Source organism: Brachionichthys hirsutus, chromosome 7 (assembly GCF_040956055.1).
Source record: "Brachionichthys hirsutus isolate HB-005 chromosome 7, CSIRO-AGI_Bhir_v1, whole genome shotgun sequence".
In the NCBI taxonomy this organism is placed as follows: domain Eukaryota; kingdom Metazoa; phylum Chordata; class Actinopteri; order Lophiiformes; family Brachionichthyidae; genus Brachionichthys; species Brachionichthys hirsutus.
The window spans coordinates 15,610,527-15,624,772 of NC_090903.1; the positions used below are offsets into that span (position 1 = coordinate 15,610,527).

At 58.1% G+C, this 14,246-nt stretch overlaps 1 protein-coding gene across 1 annotated transcript; it reads right to left on the minus strand.

Annotated features, from left to right (window-relative positions):
* Positions 1 to 71: 71 nt before the first annotated feature.
* LOC137895495 (zinc finger protein 318-like) lies at positions 72 to 9,137 on the minus strand. The gene is made up of 12 exons (XM_068740970.1): positions 8,681 to 9,137; positions 8,496 to 8,599; positions 7,424 to 8,081; positions 6,218 to 7,350; positions 6,047 to 6,098; positions 5,863 to 5,962; positions 5,269 to 5,555; positions 4,600 to 4,779; positions 4,410 to 4,503; positions 3,355 to 3,473; positions 1,958 to 3,176; positions 72 to 1,453 (listed from the first exon to the last, which is right to left on the minus strand). Exons 1-12 carry the CDS (start codon positions 8,855 to 8,857, stop codon positions 273 to 275), a joined length of 5,304 nt encoding a protein of 1,767 aa, XP_068597071.1. The 5' UTR covers positions 8,858 to 9,137; the 3' UTR covers positions 72 to 272.
* Between the last annotated feature and the right edge of the window lie 5,109 nt (positions 9,138 to 14,246).

Below are 14,246 nucleotides of genomic sequence, written 5' to 3' on the forward strand. Positions count from 1 at the left end.
TTTCATTCCGACTGTTGGACACCTCATTGTCCAGCGCCTGTCGGCAAGGCAACACACAAGAATCAGCTGTTTGACAACCTTTAATGAAACGACAGCAACAAACGTCTGAGTGAGCACAACGCCGGGAGTAAAGCTGGTGCCCCCCCCCCCGGTGGCAGGCGGACCCTTCTGAGCGCCGTGTCTCTCGTCGGCTGCCTTCAGGTTGAAGACAGGAAAGACTTTAAAGACACCCTGTCCAGATTCCCATCCCTTCAGTTCATACTTTCAACAAGCTAAAAAAAAGTCTCAAGATCGACTGGGGAAAAGTCTGAGGGGAGTCTCGGGGTGTCGGAGACGATCTGGTCCCCCGGGATGGTTGTCTCTTCGAGATTCAACTCAGAGCCGGGACCAGACAGATCCATCCCCTTTGAGTCCGAGGCTACAGTATCAGAATGTCCTGAAGCCAGCTGGGGCCCGGACTCGCTTTGGTCCTGCTGCTGCCGGGTCTGGTATCTGGTTTGGGATCTGGTCTGTCGAACAGGATAGACTCCAATGGGGGGGTCCTTTGTTGTCTTGCCTCTAGTTTTGGGGCATAGTTTAGGTTGAGGTTTAGGAGCCGTGTCAGGATGGTTCTCTGGATTGGATGTGGGCTCGGTGTCCTGGTCTTGCTCAGGTCCAGACTGAGATTCGATTTGTAGGGGGGTGTCGGACACAGAAGTTGAGGAATGCTTTTGTTGTCCTCCGTGACCCTTAAACAGGTTTGAAGGAACAGACAAGGGAAGCGTGTCCTGGTCGCGCTGGGGTTCAGGTTCTGACTCAATTTGGTTTTGAGGACTTGGTTTGGGTGGGGCCTGTGTTGGACAGGTTGGGTTCTGTTCTGTAGGCCCAGTTTGAGGCGTGAACTGGCTGCCGGGTTGAGCCTCAGATTGGACTGGTGGATTGGGTTCTGGTTGGATTCTTTGTGAAGTTGTTTCAGATGGTGCGACCTCAGGTAGCGGATGTGAGCTAGACCAAAGTGATGCAAGGTGAACCTCTGATTCTGGTTGGGTTTCAAGACTCGGAGAAGAACAGACCACAGCTGCTGGTTTGAAGTTAGGAAGATTGTGATGCTGAGATTGTAGTTTTTGTGCTTGGGGGGTAGGAAGTTGACTTTCGCTGATGACACTGCTCTTGGCTCCGTCGTGTGTCGCCGGTTTGGTGATGGAGGAGATGCCAGATTGGCCAACGTTGCTGTAGAAGATGTCAAATAAGGCCTGGGCTTTGGCTGCAGCCAAGTTGGTCTTTAGTTTCTCAGGTTTCTGAGTTCCACTACAGAGAGCCATGAAGGGTGGGGGCTTGACAAACACGGCGTGAGTTTGCTCACTTTCGGGGACACCAGGAGCTGAAACGTCCGACACCATCTTCACCACTGCTGGTTGTGAAGGTTGGGCCGTGGATACGACAGGCTTGGGAGTGTTGGATGCAAGTTTAGAAACTGGCGGTGCAGAAGGAACCACGAAAGGTACTGGTTTAGAAACCGGCGGTGCAGAAGGAACCACGAAAGGCACTGGTTTAGAAACTGGCGGCGCAGAAGGAACCAGGAAAGGTACTGGTTTAGAAACTGGCGGTGCAGAAGGACGCAGGAAAGGTACTGGTTTGGAAACCGGTGGTTCAGAAGGAACCAGGAAAGGTACTGGTTTAGAAACTGGCGGTGCAGAAGAAAGCAGGAAAGGTACTGGTTTAGAAACTGGCGGTGCAGAAGGACGCAGGAAAGGTACCGGTTTAGAAACTGGCGGTGCAGAATTAAGCGGTACTAGTTTAGAAATGACTGGTGAAGTTTTAGAAGCTGGCTTCATAGGTTTAACCTTAGCTGGTACAGGTTTAGGAACCCACTCCGTGGGTTTAGCATCAAACCGCTTGGAACTTGGTGGGACAGGTTTAGTCTCAACCGGTTCGGACCCGTCAACTGCTGGTGCAGCCATTGATGACGGTGTTTTACCCAACTGTGGCTCAGACTTCATTTCTAACGATGTATGCCGGACCTTTGCTTGAGGACCGGAGAATTCCGGTCCCTCTTTAGGAGGCGGCGCTCGTAAATTGGGCTTTGGGGGTTTGATGGCTTGAGTTGGAGGATCTGGGAATATTGGTCCATCTTTTGGAGCAGGCCCTGGCTGACTGGTGTTTTGGGTTCTAATGGCAAGGAAGGTATTCAGGGTTGCAGGTTTGCCCATCATGGTTGTCCTACTCGGGACTGCAGTGGGTCCAGGGAGGTTGGGCCGGATCCTTCCTTGATTAGCGGCGTCGGTCACCCAAGGAGGAGGCGCCGTATACTCGCCCCCCAGTTTGTCGGCTATCTCTTTAGCGACAGCCATGGATCTGGCTAAAGGCTCCTGCGCTGAAACGGGATTCTGCGTCGCAGACACGTCGTCGTCTTTGATGAACTCTGCAGCAACTTTCTGCGCCTCCTTTTCCAGAGTGTTCTCCCTTTTCTTCCAGGCAAACTTTCCGAATGAAAAGTTTGAGACTGGAGGTGCTGACTTGCCGGCTTCCAGACTCTGTTTCCGGAGCTTGGCCCTCATTGCTGGACTGGGTCCACAGAGGATTTTGGGGGGGTCGTAGGGCTTTGGTGGGGGTGGGGGCTTGCTGTCCTCTGGCTTCTCTACCGGTTGACCCGACTCCAGCCGTTTGAACGTTTCCTTGTCAGCCGTAGGTCTCCTCTCATGCCGGCCGTTGTCGTGTTTGGATCTGGAGTCTGTGTGTTTACCATATTTAGATTTGTGCTCATCTGCTCTCGGCTCGTATTTGGGACGCTCCTCATGGCTGCTATCGTCACCCTTTCGGTACCGGAGCTGACGGTCCTCTTTGCTGTGCGTGTGTTTGTCTTCCTCGTCTCTTCTGCTGTATTTATCTCTGTCCTCCTCTTCTCTGCTGTACCGGTATTTGTCCTCCTTCTTGCTGTATTCATACTTCTCATTGTTTTTCCTGTAGGAAGGCTTCGCCTCTTCCAGTCTTGTGGGACCTTTAAAATCGTCCTCCTCTCCCCTCTTTCTCTCCTTGTCCTTTAACTCCTGTCTCGGTTTGGACTTGTCCTCCTTGTCTCCGTTTCGTTTCTCGTCCCCCTCATGTTTGCGTTTCTTCCCGATGGCGTCCGAGGCCAGTCCGGCCTGGCGGTCCAGGTTCCTCCTCTGTTCATACAAGGGATTCTGGTACATTCGTTTCTGAGAAGGAGGCATTGAAACAGACAGAATCAGGAGGACGACCTTTGACCTGAACACAGAAACTGACCCCATGCTGGAGTTCAGGTTCAGCCTGGAAGCAATCTGACCCTGACCCCCCTCAGAGGGTTAGGGTGGACAAACGTCCTCCACCTGAAGGCGTCTCTGTTCAGCTACACACCTTGTATTTCTCGTTGTGAGCGTGCGTGGTGACGTGCTCTTCTGCACAGATGCCGTCCCCGAAAAAGTCTCTGCAGAGCAGACAGAAGAATCCGCTGACGGGCAGCAAGAACTCTGAACCTGCAGCCAAACACAGGGGGCGAGGTTTCAGGCCACACAGCGCTGAGAGCAACCACCAATCACTGTTTACCTGGAGAACGGCGCCGTCTCCAGAACCTGCCAGGACGCAAGAGGGTTAAAAAGCAAACAGGCGGGAAAACCTGGGGTACCTCGGGCAGCACAAGTACCCCGGGGCAGCGCAAGTACCCCGGGGCAGCGCAAGTACCCCGGGGCAGCGCAAGTACCCCGGGGCAGCGCAAGTACCTCGGGGCAGCACAAGTACCTCGGGGCAGCACAAGTACCTCGGGGCAGCACAAGTACCCCGGGCAGCACAAGTACCTCGGGCAGCGCAAGTACCTCGGGGCAGCGCAAGTACCTCGGGGCAGCGCAAGTACCCCGGGGCAGCGCAAGTACCCCGGGGCAGCGCAAGTACCCCGGGGCAGCGCTAGTACCCCGGGGCAGCGCAAGTACCCCGGGGCAGCGCAAGTACCCCGGGGCAGCGCAAGTACCCCGGGGCAGCGCAAGTACCCCGGGGCAGCGCAAGTACCCCGGGGCAGCGCAAGTACCCCGAGGCAGCACAAGTACCTCGGGGCAGCACAAGTACCCCGGGCAGCACAAGTACCTCGGGGCAGCACAAGTACCTCGGGCAGCACAAGTACCCCGGGGCAGCACAAGTACCCCGGGGCAGCACAAGTACCTCATGCAGCACAAGTACCTCGGGCAGCACAAGTACCCCGAGGCAGCACAAGTACCCCGAGGCAGCACAAGTACCTCGGGGCAGCACAAGTACCCCGGGCAGCACAAGTACCTCAGGCAGCATAAGTACCTCGGGGCAGCACAAGTACCCCGGGGCAGCACAAGTACCCCGGGGCAGCACAAGTACCTCATGCAGCACAAGTACCTCGGGCAGCACAAGTACCCCGAGGCAGCACAAGTACCCCGGGGCGGCACAAGTACCTTTGGCAGGTTTGGTCAGCTTCTCTTCCGGCCCAGCGTTCGTGATCATTTTGGATGGAGGAGAAGCCCAGGGCCGCTCATACGGGTCCAACGTCTGCCAAAAGACAAAGCAGTGAAGCAGAAGGGCCAGAGACATAAAGGGCCGTAAACCAATGTCCACCCCAAAGACGAAAAACAAGGACGCTCAAACCTTTTTGTGTGTTTTGCTGTGCAAGTGTGTGAAAAAGTCAAACATGGAACCGGAGGTGACGTTACAGTCGTTGCACCAATGGTTTCCAGCATCGTAGTACTCAAAAGGATTGGTGGGCGGGGCCGAGGGAGGGGCCGGGGCAAGGACCGCCAGGTTGAACGGCGCCTGCACCGCTGAGGTCTGCCAGAAACAAAGACGGCGAGTCAGCGTGGCCGGATGGAGGAACAGGAGTCAGAGTTCCATCGTCAGAACACGAAGACGGACATTCAGGACTCTCACCTTCCCGACGTTCCGGAGTCCACCAAAGAGATCGACACCAAATCTGGGAGGATCCGGCCGGAGCGGTCGCAACGGCCAAAAGCCTCGACGCCACTTTAACGTTTACGCTCGACTCGGCCCGTAAAGAACGCCGTTTGTTCAACAAACACATTCACGGTGAAACGGATCAGCTTCGATCCGATTACTGGACCGGGACCGGCTCAGCCCGGGACCAGCTCAGCCCGGGACCGGCCCAGCCCGGGACCGGTCAGACGTTCGAACCAAAGCAGCTCCCACTCGGCCGTTGGATCGACCCCCCCGGGAAGCAACGGATTCCAGTTCTCCTCCTCCTCCGGGGGGAGGAGCTCCCCGTGGAGGAGGAGAACCAGCCGAGCTCGCCGGTGTTCGTACCTTCATCACCGAGCCGCTGGCTGCCTGCTCCTGCTCCTGCTCCTCTGGGGGCGGGGCTTCCTCCCGCTCCACGGCCGGCTTGCCGGTCCCGCGGGGCCGATCGGATGGACTCAGGCCGAGGATGAGCGCCACCTTATCGATCTCGTTGCGCTTCTTCTCAGCCGCCTCGTGCTCTTTGCGCAGACTGGAGATCTGCATCATGACCTCCTCCTGCAAGTGGCTGATCTCCTGCAGGAGGGGGTCCTTGTGGCCTCCTTTCTCCCGCCGCTTCCTCCTCAGGAGCTCGCCTGGAAACACAACGAATGTTGAGACCTGCTGGCGCCTCTTTCCCGTCTCTCGGCTCCCGTCCAGCAGGAAGGAAGAATCTGGAAACGCGCCGACGTTCAATCAACGATCATCACGATCGTTCAGGATCCCCGGGAACGTTTATTCCAGAGTTCTGGAGACTCCGGGGTCGATCCGGAACGTCTCAGGATCCCCGGGAGGAACTGGAGAGAAGACGACCTGCAGTACCTGCCTGCTGACATCACACCTGACCCTGGCTGGTCGGATGACGGACGGACGACGGACGGACGAGGCTCTGCTTGGACCCACCTTGGTGCTTCCTGAGTCCCTCCAGCTCCTTCATCAGATATTCCTTCTTCTTCATCCTGTTCTCTCTCTCCTCCTTCAGCTTCTCTCTCTCCTCCAGAACCTGAACGCACAACAACAGCTCACCTGATGACCTCACCTGATGACATCGCCATCCTCACAGTGGGAGGAGCTTAGGAGGACCAACCTTCTGCTTCTGGCTCTCGGTGTTCTCCTCCTCGGACACGCTCCTGTCCCGGCTGCTGACGTGTCTCTTCTCACCGTCCTGAACGGGACTCTTCACCAAACCTGAGGACGCAAGCAGCAGCAGAAATGAGGCGTCCAATCAGGATCCGGATCCCAGTCCCGCCCCCGGGACCGGCGTCTCCTGACCTCGTCTCTTCCTTCTCCTTTAAAAGTCGACACTGTTTTACACTGACCTTTGGCCCCCGCCTCAGGGTCCGAACTGTTGAAGGGCAGAGTGGGCGGGGGCTCCTGCGGGGGCGGGGCCATGTTAGGGGGCGGGTACATGGGCGGCCACTGCTGGTGCACGTAGGGGAAGTAGTTTCCGTATTGGCCGTAACCTGGGGGAGGGAAGTTGGGGGGCATCACGCCATGGAGCTGTGGGGGGGGGTAGCTGGGTAAGGCCACGCCCCCGTGAAGGGGGAGGGTACCGTGGTCGAGGGGGGGTGGTGGCGTTTCTTTCACGCCTCTGTCTTGGTGAGATGTGGGCGGAGCCGAGCTCTTCTTGCAGCCGTCGTCGCTGCTCCAGCTGCCGCCCCGCCCACGGCTCCTCCCACTGGAGCTGCGGCTCCGCCTCCCGGGAATCCTGTCACCCGAGCTGTCAGACGAGTACCGGCGGCGGCGCGTGGGTGTCTTCGGAGGCGCCTTGTTGCCATGGAGACGCTCTTTGGTCCTGGCAGCCATCTTGCTGATCTCGGCCACGCCCAGGTCCAAACCGATGGTCTTCAGCAGGTCCTGGAGCTTCTCGTACTCCTCCAGCGCCTGACGCTCGCCGGCCTCCAGCGGCTCCGCCCCCGGGGGACAGCAGGGGTTGGACACCTGGACCCGAATGCTTTGATCGGGGGTGATTGTGGGCCGGCTCGCGTACCTCGTGTCCACCCCCCCCTGCGCCTGAAGGGGCGGAGCAACATCTGGGTAGTCTCCGTACAACTCCTCCTCCGTCACGTCTCCGTACAGATCCAGCCCGTGGTGTCGGACCGCCTCCGGCGCCGGCGGAGGGTCGGGCTCCTCCGACTCGCCGTACAGGAATCTCTCCTCGTCATCGATGTCGTCCGAAGTCTTTCCCCGCCTCTCGGCGCCGGCCGCCTGCCCCCCCAGCAGGGCGAGGATCTCTCTGACCTCGGCGTTCTGGGCCGTCTGTGGACCGGACTGCAGTTCTGACAGGACCGACGCCACCCTGTGCGGCTCCATGCCTCGGACCGCCAGCAGCAGCTGCTCGGCCACCTGGGACACGTTGGATCCGTCCAGAACTCGGGGCGAGTCGGAGCTCTGGAGGGAGAGACGGAGCAGAAACGTGACCTCATCGCCCGGCTGTGACATCATCGCTGCTCCCGGGTCCTACCCGGAGTGACGGCGAGTCGTCGGAGTCGTGGCGCCGCTTCAGGATGGATTTGGTCGGCAGACTCAGCGTCTCCTCCAGCTCCTTCCTGCGTCTCGCCGTCTCCAGCTCTCGGAACTCCTTCCTGGATTCGTCGTGGCTGCTGCTGGAGCTCCGGCTGCTCCTCTGACGGCTCTTACTGCGAGCCTGGCTCCGCCCTCTGCTCCGCCCTCTGGACCTGGACCTGGATCGGGACTTGCTACGGCGGCGACTCCTGCTCCGACCGCGGCTCCTGGCCCGGTTCCGGTCCGGACTCCGGCTCTTGGCTTGGTTCCGGTCCGGACTCCGGCTCTGGCTGCGGGGTCGGCTCCTGCTCCGACCGCGGCTCCTGGCCCGGTTCCGGTCCGGGCTCTGGCTGCGGGGTCGGCTCCTGCTCCTACCGCGGCTCCTGGCCCGGTTCCGGTCCGGACTCCGGCTCTGGCTGCAAGGTCTGCTCCTGCTCCGACCGCGGCTCCTGGCCCGGTTCCGGTCCGGACTCCGGCTCTGGCTGCGGGGTCGGCTCCTGGCCCGGTTCCGGTCCGGGCTCTGGCTGCGGGGTCGGCTCCTGCTCCGACCGCGGCTCCTGGCCCGGTTCCGGTCTGGACTCCGGCTCCGCCCGTACTGTGGCTGAGGAGGGTAGCCTCTGTATGGAAACACTGGTTTTAGCTGGACTGGATTTTATGACCCGGTTGATGAATTATTGATCACAATTTCAATTTAAGCCCCGCCCCCATTTTCTAGGCCCGCCTCCTTTCACCTGCGGAATGACTCCAATATTTGTCCCGTCCAGGCCGGACTGTTGGAACGCTCCCTCAGGCTGTCCCAATGTGTCTGAACTCCCCCCCCCCCCCAACATGCTGCTGTCTCTGTTCTCACCAGAACCAGAACCAGAACCAGATCTCTGGATCTGTGTTAAATCTAAATATTATTTAGATCCAACCCCCCCCCGGCTCGGTTCCGTCCGTCCCCCCCCCCCTGAAATGATCGCTACCTGTATTAAATACAAACATCAGCTTATTTTGCGCGCCAGAGACGTGATGACGTCACCACCTCGTACCTGTTCTGGAGGCGGGCGGGCCCAGACGGTTCCGTCCACGCGTTCCCCACGGTGATGACCAGCTTGTGGTCCAGGGGGGCCGGTCTACGGGGGGAGGGGGACCGCTGCAACGACACCAGCAGGAGTTCTTCTCAACTGGACCGAACCGGACCAGAACCGGAACTCTTCCGGCCCGGCTGACTCACCTCTCTCGGCGGACCTCCGACCCACTTCTCACCGCGGCGGTGACTCCCTGAGCCCGGGGGAGGCCCGCGGTACGGGTCCCGTTGGACCTGGTCCGGAGGTCTGGCCCGGTTCTTCTCGTCTCTGTAGGCCGGTGGAAGTGAAGGCCTCGCGGGCGGCGGAGGCCGACCGTGATACATGTTCTACCGGAGACGGTTCGTGTTCCCGCAGCTCCGGTTCAGAAACCGGGACGGACTTCACTCCCAATCCGGATCAACAACAGAACCGATTCACATCTTTCTCTCCAGAAACACAAGCCTCTTCCTCTTCTTCTCCTCCTGCGGAGTTTAGCGGCTCCCCGCATCGCCCCCTGCTGGTCGGAATTAATTCCTACGGTGTCCGCGTTGGGACAATCTTCACAAAGACCAGACTCGCTGCGCTTGATTCTGGTTTGAGTGCCTGGATGCTCGCCTCGCCCTGATAGGCTGGTTTTATCTGGTAAAAATAAACAAATGAGCGTTTCAGCTTTTCATTCTGGAACAATTGAAACATAAACTGAACTAAAGTGTTCAGAGTTACAGGATCAATACGTTAAGGGAATTCTCTCACGCAGATCAATCTAGTTCATGCATTCATCTTCAGAACCGCTTTGTCCATTACCGGGTCGCGGGTCGTGCTGGATTCTACCCCGAGCCGAGGTACACCCTGGACAAGTCGCCAGCTCGTCGCAGGGCAGCACAGTGACAATCATTCACACACAAACACCTACGGACAAACATGCAGAGAAGGGCCCCAAGTTGGATTCGAACCTGTGACCTTCTTGCTGTTATGCAATCAAATATAATCTAAACTCTAAAGTATAGTATAATATAATTTAAAATAAGATATAAGTCAAGTATAATGGAGGTAGAGGAAGGAAGGAATAAACTGGATCGACTTTCTCTGATGCCATGATTTCAGTTACCAGCAGATGGCAGCATCGCATTAAAAAAGAAAACGACGAAGAAGAAGACGACGAAGAAGGGGAGGAAGAAGTCTTCTGTGTGCTTTTCGTGGAAGGTTCGTCAAGTAAAATCAGTTCAGATATAATTGATGAAACTAACAGTAATCATTTTAACTGTTTATCGGACGGGTGACCCGTTAGCTAGCTTAGCCCGTTAGCTAGCCTAGCCTAGCCGGCTAACCACCGTGTTGGTCGTTATGCGGGACAGATACCCTTCGGGCCCACCGAACATGAACGGACCTCCATTCGACATCGGTCCGCCGGGATGGGGTCCTCCACCTATGGGAGGCTGGGGCCCTCCGCCGCCGGACGAATGGGGCCCTCCGCCGCCCGGTTACCTTGGACCCCCGCCCCCTGGAGCGTGGGGACCGCCGCGACCTGAAGGATGGGGCCCAAGAGGACCCCCGCCGGCGGGTTGGCCTCACCCAGATAACTGGCTGCCTCCTCAGCCCGACAACTGGAGACGTCCCCCGGAGGACTGGGGGCCGCCCGTGTGGGGACGTGAGCCTGTCCCACCAGGACCCTTTCCACTCCAACCTGGCCCCCGTCCGCCCCCCCCAGAGCCAGCCTACGGCCCAGCTCCCATTCCTCCAGGCCCCCCCCCAATAGGATTCCCAGGTTACCCTCCAGGCTGGACACCAGAGGTGAGTCTGTTTTATCCATCACTGTGATTGATCATTGATTGACACCTGAAACCTTTGTGTGTCTCAGCCCGTTGTGGAGGAAGTGCTGCCCAACCCCCCCCCGGACCAGCCCGAGTGGGTGAGTCCAGACCGGGTTTATGTTGTTGTTGTTTATTGGTCCTAAAGCTTTGTGGCGAGGGTCCGTTTCTAGCGTAAAGCTTAAAACATGCCTTTATTTCGATTTTAGGGTAGCGAACAAATCGATTAGCTTGTATTTGTGTTTCTGTTCCAGATCAAAGCCTTGATTTCGGGTCCTTCCTCTGAAACGGCTTCTGTGGAGGTGAAAAAACCCGCAGAGGAGTTTGCGTTCGTGCCAAAGACCAACAAAGCCATCGGCCTCCTGGGAAAAAGCACGTTTGAGAAGTGAGTGTTGGTTCCTGGTCGATCATCCTGTGACCTTACTGAGTGTGATGTCACTTCCTGTTTGTGTCCTCAGGCCTCCTCCAGGAAGGTCTGTCGGCGTCATTTCATTCGTCGGGGTAAGAGCTGCTGCAGACGATGATGTCATCTGATCGGGTGTCCCTGGAAACGGAGGGCGGTGGGAGGAAATCCCAGAATGCTTTGCAAACAGCGGCAGCTTCAATGAAAGATGGCTGCCGTTCTCGTGAAAGGGAATTTACCTTCATATGAAAATTACAAATATATAAGAATATCTGATCAATAATCAACCAGCATGTGTTTATCATGGGGGGGGGTCTCCATGGTAACCCACCTCGGCAGGTAAGTAACCCCCCGCTGTGTCCTGATCTCCAGCCGGACTTCGGCCTCATCGAGCGAGAGGACCTGGAGAAGTTCACCTTCGCTTTCAAGGCCTTCATTGGGAAACCTGCTGCCATGGCGACCGGGGTCCGAGTCCACTTCACCGCCTGCAGGGACATGGTGACGCCCGAGTCCTCGACCCGATCGCGTCTCTGCTGCTTCCGACTGCTCCAGCCTGGTTCTGTTTGGTCTGCAGGGCCGCCTGATTGCCACCGATGTGAAAGTGGCTCCGGGCGGAACCACCAACGTGGACCCGGAGATCTACGAGGCGGTGGTCAGCCAGCCCATCGTTGAGCCTCAGGTCGGTTCGGGCGTCGCCCGCCGTCTCTCTCCTTCCTGCTTCTGGTCCGTGACCGTGTTTGGCCGGTCCGGTCCGCAGCCCGGCTACCGGCTGTACCCCGGGCAGGTGTTCGTGACGATGGGGCCGCTGCGGACCAACTTGCCCTTTGAGAGGAAGGACAGCACGGTGACCCTGCTGAAGAACGACCAGGTGCTCGTCAACCTGCTGTCCGACATCATCAGCGAGAAGCGGCGGGCCACCAACATCAAGCCCAAGATCCCCTCCACCTTCAGCTACACCCACGAGACCCGGGTGGAGGTCGGAGCCGCGCCCTCGCCGATCCTCTCCTGGTGGTGATGATGATGATGATGAAGCATCGCGTTAAATGTGCTGCAGGGGGTCATCATCAGCCTGAAGGAGGTCACCGGCGTCATCAGGTCCGAGGAACTCGGCGAGCTTCCCTTTGACATCAAAGAGAACTTCAGCGACATCGAGTTCACCGCCGAGGACGTCAACGAGGAGGTGGAGTTCACCGTGACCGAGGTGAGCGCCACCTCCTCCTCCTCCTCCGTCTCCGGAGGAGGAGGAGGAGCTCAAGGTTCTTCTTCCCACAGCTGAGAGCAGGAAAGAGGGCGATCCGGATCCGGCGGGTGAAGGAGCCGCTCCTCCTGACGTTCTGCCCCACCGCCGTCGAGGAGGAGACCGAAGAGGCGCCCCGGTGGAAGGCCGTCGTCGAATCGGACCTGGGGGCCCAAATGAAGCTGGACACGGAGCAGTACGAGGGGATCGTCAGCCAGCCGGTCATCGACCCCACGGTGAGCGAGACTCCGCCCCAAACAACGGCTCATCTAGGCTAGCAGCTAGCTAGCGCAGCAGGCAGGTTGTAATGATGTGGCTAAATGAGACCCCCCAGCGTCTCCCCTGGTGGTCCAGGCCTTTGATGTTTGGGCTCCCTGCGTGCTTTAACCCTTTGATCCCTGTCCTGTCCCCAGGCCCTCACGCCGGGCTTCCCGGGTCAGATCTTTGCCAACATTGGTTCCATCAAGACCAACGTGACGTTCGACCACCAGGACTCCCGCGTCACGATGCTGAAGCACGACCACGTGCTGACTAACCTCCTGTACAACATGGCGACGAAGAAGAGGAGGGCGGTGAACATCAAGCCCAAATATCCCCTCACCTTCAGCTTCACCAGAGAGAAGAGGCTGCTGGTAGCCCGCTCGGCGCCGCCGCCGCCGCTCCTCGTGTTTCCTCTCACAAACGCCCTCAGCTGTCATTTAAAAGCAACGCGATTCTTCTTCTGTGGTTCAGGGCGTCGTCACCTCTCTGGGAGCGAACAAAGGCACCGTGAACTGCGAGGAGCACGGCGAGCTTCCCTTCCACGTCTGCGAGAACTTCAGCGACTCCGAGTTCAGCAGCGAGGACATCGACGAGCTGGTGGAGTTTACGGTGGACACGGCGAGTCGGGCGCGCTGCACGCCACGCAGGAGCTGCAACGGCCGCGCGTCCTGACGTCCTGCCGTTTTCCTCCTGCAGAACAAATCCAAAAAGAGAGCCATCAGACTGAGTAGGGTGAAAAAGATCGAAGGCTTAACCCCGGGGGAGGGCGTGACGAACAAGGAGGAGGTGGCGACGAAGAGGAGGGAGGGGGAGGAACTCCAGAAAGAGGTCGACAAGAAGAAGGAGGAGATAGCGGCGGTGCTGGCGGCGGCGAAATGCAAGGTGAGAAAGAGGCGGGGCGAACGTCAGCGCGTTGACGTGCGTTTCGCCCGACGACGCTTTCCTGTCCTCCCGCAGTGGACGCCGTTCGGCTTCAAGATGACCGACCCGGACACGCTGGACGACATCAGCAAGGACCGCTTCGACGGCACCGTCCTCAAAGCCATTTCCAAAAACACCAAGATCAAGGAGGAGCCGGGGGACGGGGGAGGGGTCTTGGGAGGACAGGTGCAATAAAAGTTAAACCTTTGAGCTGAAGTGGAAGTAAAAACGATTTAACTGTTCCCGAAACGTCCTTCAGATCCAAGTTAAAGAGGAGAAAACAGACGAAGACCAGGAGGAAGCGGGAGGAAAGGCTGAAGGTAAGAAGGAGATTAAAACGGAGGCGAAGAAGAATCCCTCAGCTGGGGGCGGAGTCAGACCGGCGGGGATCGGTCGGCTGGTGATGACGATCGATGGCGAGCAGAAGCAGCTTCTCTTCGGCCCCGATGACCTGCTGAGCACCGCCACCATGCTGGACGGAGACAAGGTGAGATGACGGGGGCCGGTTCCCCGAAGCAGCTGATGATGGGCGTGTCTCTGTTTCCACGCACTTCCTGCTGATTCAGAGCTGCTGAGTGAATGCTGGCGGGCGTGGGCTACGAGCTAACCGCTAATGTTGCCGTGAGCCGCGACTATGATGGCATGTTGCCGCTGTAACGAAACTGTAAGAGTAAAATGTCAAAAGTCGTTTCCGTTTGTTAGATTTTTGTATGAACGCATTTAGCATGTGATGCTAACCTGCAGCCATTTGACGTCATCAACCCAGAATGCATTGGGCACGCGGACACATGGCGGCTGGACTGTTTCTGTATTCCCGTCGTAGAGGTCGTACTTTTAGACCGCGTTGTACTTACGGCCGGAGTTCCCTTTAAATCCACCCGGAGCACCGGAGATCGGATTTCACTTCCACGGAGCGAGAGTTGAAACGCGTTTCACCTGTGATCTGTGAAGGTGCGTTTCAATGTCGCCACCCACCGGGAGTCCAAGGAGGAGCGAGCCACCTATGTGGAGATTCTCCCCGACTCCTTTGAAGAATCCACCGAACAACGGCGGCACGTAAGACGTCCGCGTCCGTCGGAGGCCGCGCTCCGATTGGTTTCCGG

Bases quoted from the DNA above. Each gene is read 5' to 3' on its own strand.
- LOC137895495 (XM_068740970.1), bottom strand. From the start codon at position 8,857: ATGTATCACGGTCGGCCTCCGCCGCCCGCGAGGCCTTCACTTCCACCG. The intron at 7,351-7,423 runs GTAGGACCCGGG...CTCTCCCTCCAG, and splicing joins ACGACTCGCCGTCACTCCGG to AGCTCCGACTCGCCCCGAGT. The intron at 6,099-6,217 runs GTCCCGGGGGCG...ACACGTCAGCAG, and splicing joins GACGAGGTCAGGAGACGCCG to CCGGGACAGGAGCGTGTCCG.